This window comes from Sprattus sprattus (genome assembly GCF_963457725.1).
Source record: "Sprattus sprattus genome assembly, chromosome: 19".
Lineage (NCBI taxonomy): Eukaryota > Metazoa > Chordata > Actinopteri > Clupeiformes > Clupeidae > Sprattus > Sprattus sprattus.
In genome coordinates this window covers 4,149,165-4,159,104 of record NC_137917.1, presented here as the reverse complement: position 1 = coordinate 4,159,104, position 9,940 = coordinate 4,149,165, and the positions used below count along the sequence as shown (strand labels likewise).

The following is a 9,940-nucleotide window of genomic DNA, read 5'->3' as shown; positions in this document are numbered from 1 at the left end:
GCTGTGTCTAGATTATCACCAGTCAGTAAGAATGTAATTCATTGGTCTAAGTGTGAACCGAAGGCCCAAACATGAATGGCAACAGCTATGGGTAGCTGGACAAGAAAGTGAAAGTACGGGAAGGGGAACCTAACTGAAGGTGTAATAGACTACAATGCATCACCTTTACTGAATAAGGAAAGGCTGTTCTTTATTTTCTTATTTTATTTTAGTGTGTGTGGATTCTGTACTTTCACAGCTGGGACGTTAATTCAATGACGGTAAAGTCTGCCCCCCTGTGGTACTTTCAGTGCCATCGCAAGGAAATGTTTTCCCACTTACAAGTGACACAAACCAGACGTGTAAAATTCTTGTAAACAGTTTTTAAAAATATCGAAATATTACAGTCGGTTAACATCTGTTTCGTTGTCATTGATAATGATATGCTGTGCAATAAGAAACCACACAAATAGCCTACCGTTTTGGCGAATGAAATGGTTAAAGTTCCTGGGGGGACGGATTTATCTGTGACACATCGAGTAAGATCATTCACAGGTTAGTGAAGTGTATTTCACGTTATTCGAAAAGCTAGTTAGTTTCAATCCAGGACAGGTGCTTCATTACGATTAAAGTAGCCTGATTAGTTCAGACACTGAGTGGTGGTAGTGAGTGGTTCCTGGGAAAATAATGACGTTCGCTGTTGAAGGACACATCGTGTCAAATATCGTAAATGAGTTTTTCTGCTGCCATAACAAATAGAGAGAAAATAACACTATTCTACAGGTAGGTGCCACCGTGGTATGGTTGAACCAGTCTTTCTCAAGAAAGCAAACATCTGGCTCCAAATGCATGACCAAACTAAAGTTAAATGCTAGGGGTTTCCCCATAAACATTTGAGTAAATTTGGTCTGGCAGAAATGTCATTACTTTATGACTTGCTGGGCTCTGGCAAGCAGTTCATATACTCGAAAGTCCTAACTTCCGTGTGACATAACTAGAGCACATCCCACCCTGACCGCAGGCGTGCTGTCCTAATGTCCTCAGTAAAAACATGGGTGTCTCTGTGGTCGTTCAGATATGGTGGTTTTGAAATAGATGAACTGAAATGTACCATGGAAGGATAGGCTTTGGAACTAGAGCCTGTGTTTTTTTTGCCAAGGCTTGTCTCTGCTATGACTTGTCAAAGTCAACAGGCCATTATGCTTCTGCTAGGTATCATTTTGCTTTCCTTTTCATCCCTATTCCATCCGCAGAATGGCCTTGTCCAGTGCAGGTCGACACATTTTGAGGACCACTTGCTGCACTGTGAGGAGATTCCAGTGCCGGGGTAAAGCTGTATACAGTGATGTTCATGGATTCAATGAGGAGGATATTCGAGGAAAATTGCTGGCTTTCCCTGGGGGGTCTGTTGATCTCGTCAAGCAGGATTCTGGGATTGCAGTGATGACCATCAACAATCCAGCGCGCATGAATGCTTTTTCAGGTAGAGTATGTGAAAAGGCATGACCTAGTTTTGCAGTGTCTCTGTTCCCCCCAAGCACATATGTACTTTGCCTTAGCTTCAAAACATGATGGACAGACATATCAGTCATATTCCTGATATGCCTTACACATATCACATATACACATTGTCACACCAACATATAGAAGTAAAAATACATAAAATAAAAGCACATGCATATGTCAGCATACAATACCTTTGAACCTGTCCTTTGACCTTGCAGGGACCATGATGGTTGAACTGGAGGAGAGGGTGACGCAGCTGGAGGAGTGGACAGAGGGGAAAGGTCTCATTGTCCAGGGGGCTGCTGGAACCTTCTGCTCGGGGTCAGACCTGAATGCTGTCAGGGCAATATCGAACCCGCAGGTGAAGATTACAGAAGATGGCCACATCTGTTCCTGTCAAAGACAAATCTGCATATCGTTAATGAAGCTTACAATCTCCTTTTCCCTAGGATGGCATGAAGATGTGCATGTTCATGCAGAACACATTGACGAGACTGCTCAGGTAAGAGACTGCTCAGGTAAGATACTGCTCAGGTAAGAGACTGCTCAGGTAAGAGACTTCAAGTGTCCCATTGGCAAGTGGGTAAGAATCTAGTGTCTTCCACATACAGTATATTAGGTAGCTAAGCCAGGTGAAAGGGTTCTGTACCTCAAAGACATACTTACCGCAGTGAAAACAAATGACAAACTACATTGGTTTATTGAGTGAGACTTGTTTTTTTCCCAGTGCTAAGTCTCTTGTTCTCTCAGCACAGGCTGCGACTCATATCTGTTGCCATGGTGGAGGGCATGGCGCTGGGGGGAGGAGCAGAGTTCACCACCTCCTGTGACTTCAGGTGAAGGACATTGGACATTGAGATCTCACTGATGTCCAGTTTTTAATACGGAAAGTAGAGATTGTAATGATTTACATCATATTGGGCAGTCTGAGATTTTTAATGCCATTGCATCATCCTGCGCCATTCTGCACTCACTATTGGAAGCATACAAGTCAAAACCATAAAAGAAAACACAATAGAGATTTCTTCGACTGAGCTTCTTTCAGTAATGTCAGTATGTTTTAATCTACTTTTAACATTTTCGGCATGTGTAAGTAACTCTGATTGTTTCTACAAGCAGATTGATGTCGCCAGACAGTGTGATCCAGTTTGTACACAAGCACATGGGTCTCGTCCCCGGATGGGGTGGTGCCGCTCGGCTTGTCCGGATTGTAGGCAGCCAGAACGCCCTGAGGCTGCTGGGTGGCGCCAAGAAAGTAGACCCAGAATATGGCACTCAAATCGGCCTGGCCAGTGGTGTCCTGAACCCTGCAAATGGCACCTGTGCTCTGGCAGAAGCAGAGCAATGGCTGGCCCAATACACCAAAGGCCCTGCGGCGGTGATCAGGGCAGTGAAGCAGGTAGTGGTGTCTGGGAGAGAGCTCCCCCTGGAGGAAGCTCTGAGGACTGAGAAGGACGTGTTTGGGACTGTGTGGGGTGGCCCGGCAAACCTTGCAGCTTTGGACAGCAAGTCTAAACATAAGTGACCATTAAAAAGAGGACTTACTTGTTATGAACTCAGAAAAATGAATGAATACTTTTGAGATGCGGACTTTGATATTTTAGTAATATAAGTTTGATGATGCCCTTGGGAAAACAATAAACCACAATATTCTCTCATGTTGAGTGATATTCAACCAATCATTGTGGGGATAAAGTATTGTAAGGATGTACAGTGAGTGGTGTCTGGGAAAGTAATTGCATTCTGCCTGGATGTTGTAACTATCCTCGGAGGCAATTACTAGGTATAGATAGCCATTATAATGTTATGATGGGCCAGCATTAGCCAAGTTCGCAGCAATTTAAATGGGTAACTCAGTCAATTATAGATAGAAATGTAATAGCATGCAGCAGTGTGCTCCTTTATTCCTATTATAGGAATGAAGCATAATGTAATGCAATAAAGGGCAAAGCAGTCTTGTGCGGTTTCTAATTCTAGCATGTAATGCATAATAGAAGTCTGTGATATTTCAGAGCCGACACATCTAGAATCCAGGACATAGGGACCAAAAGGTCCCTTCATTGCAGTGTTACTCAGGCCTTAGTTTAAGAAGAGCAAGTTCTTCAACAGCAACATCTCCCTGCGGTGCCATCCTGTATACTGTAAACATCGGAATACATGTGATCAACATGAACAAATTCTTTTGTAATCATCTGCGTGTAAATTGTGACAGATTCTGTGTGCTTATAAAGCTTATGCAGGCTTACAGAGAAAAAGCCCAAGGATCACAATGTGGCCATTATGAGAAACACAAAGAGGCTATTGAGATCCACAGCATGAGATCAGGGTGAATCCAGAGCTTAGTGGAAAGGTCTTAGAGGTAGTTCCAGAGACAACTCCAATCAGATCTGCACCAAGCCATTCACTTCTGATAAAGGAGAATATTGAGACACTCAAAAAAGTAACTTGGATTGGACATGATATAAGGGAAATGTGATTCAGGCTGAAGACACTGGCATATAAAGACTTGTGTTTCAGTAGATATACACCATCATACAGAGTTATGTATCTAAACTCCAATCGTGATGCAAGCAAGAGTATTGCAAAAAATGACTTGATAGTAGTCTTTTGATATGGGATGATAAGTTGACACAGACTTTATTATTAAATTACAAATCCTGTAACAAAATATTACAACAAAGCAAAATCACAGAGAAAAATTATAATTTCTTTTAGTTTTTTTAAGTCAAGATGGAAATCTAAAACAAAGGGTCACAATGTTGAGAACCGTTGACACATAAAAAAAAAATACATTGAAAAAAAATATATAAACTGTAATGGATAACGCTGATCTTTCATACCACCACATCATTCATTTCAGACAAAAACTCACAATAAAAGGGGCAGGAGACAAACAAACCAACCCAACCAAATGAAAAATCATAATAATAACAATAAAAAAAAAAACTAATAAAATTTCATCCTGCCAATAGTGTTTAGAAGCCCTCTCTTATAACATGCACAAGTTATGAGCTAGACTAGCACACGGATGAAATGTGAACACAACACTCCAAGACCATGCTATGGTTATGAAACACCGGTTTAAAATCAGGACTGCGGCCCAAGGGTTCAATGTGTGTTAACTTTAGATCCCTCAAAAGCTCAGAAAGCTGAAAACTGTATAACACTTTACAGATCACACTGTTAAAATTGTTAAAAGCTACCCGCTCACTTTTTTTTTTAAGGCCTTGCTTATGAATCCAAATGACCTTTTCTTCTGTCAGGGGCATTAGGTGTTAGGCATAATGAACAACGCAAAATTATAATAATAAAGAAAAAAAAATTCTATGACAAACATTTTAGGTCATCATTCACATTCATGGTTTTTAACTCCAGAAACAATTGAATCTACACAAGAAAATATGATTCCGGGAGAAGGAGGGGGTTCTCATCATCCAATAACACCCAAAACAGGAAGGCCCTTCGGCTGGCAGGACGATGGTTGACGCTGCTGCTGCTGCTGAAGTTGCTGTGATACCGAGTGCAAGGGCTGACTGAGAGGCTCAGTTCCAGTGAAGAGGTCTTTAGTCCCCCCCCAGAGTCTTACACTTCAGTCACTGTACACTGGCCATCAGGCCTTCGGGAGCCCAAGCTGCTACCACCACCGCTGGCAGCCGATGATGCCCCTCCAGGAGGAGAGCGCTCCTCAGGGTTCGGTCTAGGCCGGTGAAGTCTCTGCCTTGGCCAAGCCGCAGCCATGGCGGATGCTGCCGCATCTTCCTCCTCCTCCTCCTCCTCAGGAGGCCTCTGTTCATCCTCCTCCTCATCCTCATCCTCAGTGCTGCTCTCTGGTACAGACTCATCTAGCGCAGTATCATGGGAAGAGGACATGTGGGAGGGAGAGGTCTCATCTTCATCATCGTCTTCATCATCATCTTCCTCCCCCTCCAGAACACCGCCTCTCTCTGGAGCCGGGCTACGGCCAATCCGGAGGTGGACGAAAGCCCTTTCTAATGAGAGGCCGTCGTCTGATGATGAGGAGGAGTGGCCAGAAGGGCTCGTGGGCTGGCCACCAAGGGAGGTAGGTGGTCGGCCAGGGGGTACCAAAACAGGGGCTGCTGTGGCACCGGCAGTGCTGGTCCCTGGCACTCCGGAAGTATCTGCTCCGTCGGCCGAGCTCTCACGCCCTCCTGTTGCGGCAGAGGTGGCGACTGGCTGTGTCACAGCGTCCGAGTCCAACCTCAGCCCTGCAACGCCCTTCTTGGGGATGTCTACGACGTCACGCTTCATCTTACGGCGACGGCCGTGCTCGTTGCGCCGGTACTGCACCATATTCTCAAGGTCAGCCACATACAAGAACCCAGCGATCAGCATCTCTGCTGTCTTCTTACCCTTCGCAAAGGCGTCCTCCAACTCACGGCTGGTGCGCTCGTCGTACTGCCACCATCCATTGCGACCCTCGTAGTACCAGGCATACTCACCTGGTGCCTTGCCGGCCGCCGAGGCCTTGAGCTCTTCCGGTGACAGCAGTGTAGGCCGCTCCAGGAAGTCTTCTGGCACCTCCTGTCTGCACAGGGCACAACGCTTGCTCTGCCAGGACGCGCCCTTAACACAGAGGAAGCAGAAGATGTGGCGGCAGGGCAGGCGCACCGGGTGCACACAGCTCTGCAGGCAGATGGCACACTCCGGAACAGGCAGGGAGGGAGAGGAGCCGCCTGATCCCGGCAACGAATCACTGCCCCCCTTTCTGCTGGCCAGCAGGCTCGCCGAGTGGTCAACCTCGCCACAGCTAGCCATTCTAGCAAGGGGTGGAGGGAAAATGGATTGTCACAGATGAAAACACAGCATTACAGCCATCATCTTAACAAGTGTAAAGACAATTTTATAAGTTAATGGTGAAGAAATAAGTTGTCCTGCAAAGTACATAATGTATACTTACTGTGCAGTCCTCTAATATGTCTTTGTCATCAGGGGTAGTATTATTCTATCTTCACTTTTCGGGGTGATTATCTACAGAAGTAAGGACGAAATGAATGTGAATGTTACTTCGCAAGCTTAGTAGCTATCTAGCTAACGTCTTGCTATACAACTTCCTCGTAACACATTAAAATCATTTCTATCTAGACAGGAGGTCATTTCATTTTGTTAAATTGCGATTATATCTCTGATGTAACGTAAGTGTTACATGACAGCATTTAACTTGGCAAGAGCTAGCTAATTGTCAGCGGTGACCAAGTCAAAAACAAATGCAAACAACTGCCTAGCTAGGTATCCGCTAGCTGAAACATAATATGCTCGCATTTTAGATAGCATAACATTGCTAGCAAGCTGCGACAAACACAAACAAGCTAACATTTGAAACATGATGCAGTTTGGCGTTAGACACCCAGTGACTGTTACGTGTTAAACAACGACTAATGCAAGAGATAAAGTGGTTATCCCGAATCATCGAGAGGTGACGAAAAGATGCTAGATTGGTCGACAATTCAGTTATCCTACGCTAGATAAAGTCAGGCCTAGTAACGCCATTTAGCTAGCTATTGTTAGCTAAAGCTGATCATTAGCTACCCAACGGTAAATTAACTATCTGCGCCTGTCCTATACATGTACTAAACACAAAATATTAAACATGTATTAAAGAGATGTGACATGACTAACAACATACGGGTTTTTTCAGAGAGACATTGGGATGAGGATAACAAGCGAAGTACCAATGAAAAACTAAACCGATGGACAACAACTGGACCTGTTGTGGGCATTACTGCTAGCAAGCTGTCAGCCCCACAACGATAGAGAGAGACAGCTATGATTAGCTACCCATGGACGCCAATCGACAAACAAAACACTGCGACAAATCACATAAATTACAGTACAAGAACGACAGTAGCATTATACAATCGTACACTGAGGTTTTTTCATTTTTAGACTTACTCTGAAACGATAGCGGTCATCCGTTTCTGGGTGTTTTTTATCTAGCTGCACAAAATACCACAACGAATTGAGACATACGTAGTTGTTTGTGCGTCACCCCGCCTCGCCTACGTTTCACGTAAATGTAGCGCCAGCTGAGTCTGGTGAAATCATGGGTGAAATCCTCAAAAAAATGTAACAGATAGATAGAAACATTAGAATAAAACAACGTCGGCTGTTAGCCAGGTTGAATGACGATCTGAAATGAGCAAGGATGAAAAGGAAACCTTGCAAATGTAGAAGTGTATCTATCAGTAGGGGAAAACTGGTGGAAGCGAGTTTTTATGGTGAGGTGTTTTCCTCTATAGCCTAATGTTAGTTTTACACTGGAAAGATGTTCAATTCCTTGTGCTATTGGTTGGGGACTTATCAAAGCGACCAATCCCCTCACTGACACATGCAAGGATCAATATCCAGTAATCTAACAACTGCCCAACCATAAATCCGGGGCAACAGGATACAACAGCAATGCACAGCTGGCTGGTGACAGCTGCAACACGCGCTGTAGGTTGTACCTGGGATCCGTAAAGGCCCTCATTCATGGTACAAATCTCGCTGGCACATTCAGTTTTTCATTGAATTAGGCCCACGACAACTCCTGAAGGCTCATCAGTGGTGTCTGGCTTCCCAGAGCCATTCCACTCCATACTCATGATGGGTTAGAAAGCTTGCCACTAACAGAGAAAACAACAGATACACCTGAAGATAGTTCATTGTAGTTTTAATTAATTCTTTGTGTTTTTTTAAACTGTCATATTTTTTTTTCAGTCAACAAAATCTAAATATGACAGCCTAATGAGAAGGGGTCTTTGTCAAAGCATTTCTCAGTATTTCATCATTAAGTTGTTTCACTTTCACTATAAATTTCCCTTTAGAAACGATGAAGTTGGCTGCTCTGTGTCTGTCATTTTAGTTTTTAAAGCTGACTAATTGATGAATTTTCACTGATATACTTACTTACAACAGTAAAAACAACATTGAATACTAACCTTACAAATAACTATAGTTTGCTGTTTTTGATTACATTTCTTAGGTGTTAAGGAATGCTGACTATGCCATTAATTGTATTCAGAATACTTCTGTAATAAGGTGTGACTTCACTCATATTGTCAGTCTATTGTCTGCTCTGAGGGAAGAAATTAGGTCTGTGTAATGGTTTTGTCTCTTATCACATCAAACCTGTCTGGACTCTGATGTGTCTTTCATGTCCTTATAGGGGTTGGGGCTTTGAGGCTAAGGATCTGATTGGGTGCTTAGTTCCAATATAGCTTCTACTAAATAATGTGCTGTGTTTCAAAATATAGCTTATATTAAATAATGTGTTGTGTTTCAATATAGCTTCTACTGTATTATGTGTTGTTGGACTTTCCTATCTTGTTTTGGATGTTTTAATAATACCAATAACAATAACAACAACAATAATAATTCATTGATACATAATTTCCCAAAGAGAAAGATTGGGGAGAACAGACGGACTAGATTTATCCCTTGGAGCATGTAGTGTATTGTTGGCCTAGCTGCCAAGGTCTTTGGTGAATATATAAAAACATATTTTGTATAAATAAAATTAAAAAATCATCTGACAGTAATGGTCAGTATTTGATTGTTCTGCCCAGTTTAAATCTGATGAAATGAGGACACAGCCATAGCCATAGCCAGTAGTGCAAGCACACCATTATGTGATCTGAGCAACACTTACCCATAAGTCCAAAAGATGCATACACCTGAGTCAAAAAAAGTCAAACACATCAAAATGTAATATATTTTATTTGAAGTACAGGTGCTTTTTGACTTTTGATCAGATGGCTCCAGAAGTACAGATCCTGTGAGTACAGACAGGCAAACCAACACTTTGTTCTGAGGGCACTGAGCAAGAAAACAATAATAAAAACAAAACAAAACAACCTGTTCTTTTGCCCTATACACATATATACACCAATCCACATGCAGTCAGTAGAGCTTGCTCTCACCCACAGGAAATGTCCAAGATGCCAGCAAGCATGCTCACTTTTAATTTAATCAAGAAAAAAGTATTGACGTTCTATCGATGTTCTACATGAAACCTACATTCAAACCATGGCGCGATGCTGTACCGGGGCAGGGTGGTGGGAGTTGGGTAGGGTCTATTTTTTATTTCTTTTTAGATAACAGATTCACCAAACATCGGCCTGACACAACAAAAGACACACAGTTCCCACACAGTTCCTCCTATCTGGCAGCCGTCTCCTCTGTCCCATCACTAATGCATCCAACAGCATATTCATTTCAAAGGTCTCTAATTCGCTGTTAGAACATCTCAGGGGGGGGTGTGTGGCCTGGGGTTTAGGTCAACCCAAGTGTTCGTGGTGGATCCATGTCTGTCATCATGTACCATGATGCCCCTTTCCCTCTGTTGTGCATATACAGTATATATTTAAATTATACAGGTAGCAGCAGCGCCCCCTAAGCAAGGGGATAAGGGGGCGAGAGGCGAGGGGGTGGGGGCCTGAGGGGGATCCAGGGCCCT

General features: G+C 43.3%; 2 protein-coding genes across 4 annotated transcripts; one reads left to right on the top strand and one right to left on the bottom strand.

Annotated features, from left to right (window-relative positions):
* The first annotated feature begins 524 nt into the window (after nt 1-524).
* On the top strand, nt 525-3,371 carry echdc1 (enoyl CoA hydratase domain containing 1). Of its 2 annotated transcripts, none has more exons than XM_080857703.1 (6): nt 525-534; nt 1,233-1,462; nt 1,704-1,846; nt 1,935-1,987; nt 2,241-2,321; nt 2,605-3,371. In XM_080857703.1, exons 2-6 carry the CDS (start codon nt 1,234-1,236, stop codon nt 3,008-3,010), a joined length of 912 nt encoding a protein of 303 aa, XP_080713829.1. In that variant the 5' UTR covers nt 525-534; nt 1,233; the 3' UTR covers nt 3,011-3,371. The 2 variants fall into 2 exon arrangements, with proteins under 2 accessions (XP_080713829.1, XP_080713828.1); XM_080857702.1 differs by lacking the exon at nt 525-534 and adding an exon at nt 598-762.
* Nucleotides 3,372-4,096: 725 nt separating this feature from the next.
* Nucleotides 4,097-7,477, bottom strand: rnf146 (ring finger protein 146). Of its 2 annotated transcripts, none has more exons than XM_080857420.1 (3): nt 7,396-7,477; nt 6,404-6,474; nt 4,097-6,262 (listed from the first exon to the last, which is right to left on the bottom strand). In XM_080857420.1, the coding sequence occupies exon 3, from the start codon at nt 6,259-6,261 to the stop codon at nt 5,068-5,070; it is 1,194 nt and encodes a 397-aa protein (XP_080713546.1). In that variant the 5' UTR covers nt 6,262; nt 6,404-6,474; nt 7,396-7,477; the 3' UTR covers nt 4,097-5,067. The 2 variants fall into 2 exon arrangements, with proteins under 2 accessions (XP_080713546.1, XP_080713547.1); XM_080857421.1 differs by lacking the exon at nt 7,396-7,477 and adding an exon at nt 7,130-7,176.
* Nucleotides 7,478-9,940: the final 2,463 nt, after the last annotated feature.

Bases quoted from the DNA above. Each gene is read 5' to 3' on its own strand.
- echdc1 (XM_080857702.1), top strand. From the start codon at position 710: ATGAGTTTTTCTGCTGCCATAACAAATAGAGAGAAAATAACACTATTC. The intron at 1,463-1,703 runs GTAGAGTATGTG...TTGACCTTGCAG, and splicing joins GCGCATGAATGCTTTTTCAG to GGACCATGATGGTTGAACTG. The intron at 1,988-2,240 runs GTAAGAGACTGC...CTCTCAGCACAG, and splicing joins ACATTGACGAGACTGCTCAG to GCTGCGACTCATATCTGTTG.
- rnf146 (XM_080857420.1), bottom strand. From the start codon at position 6,261: ATGGCTAGCTGTGGCGAGGTTGACCACTCGGCGAGCCTGCTGGCCAGC.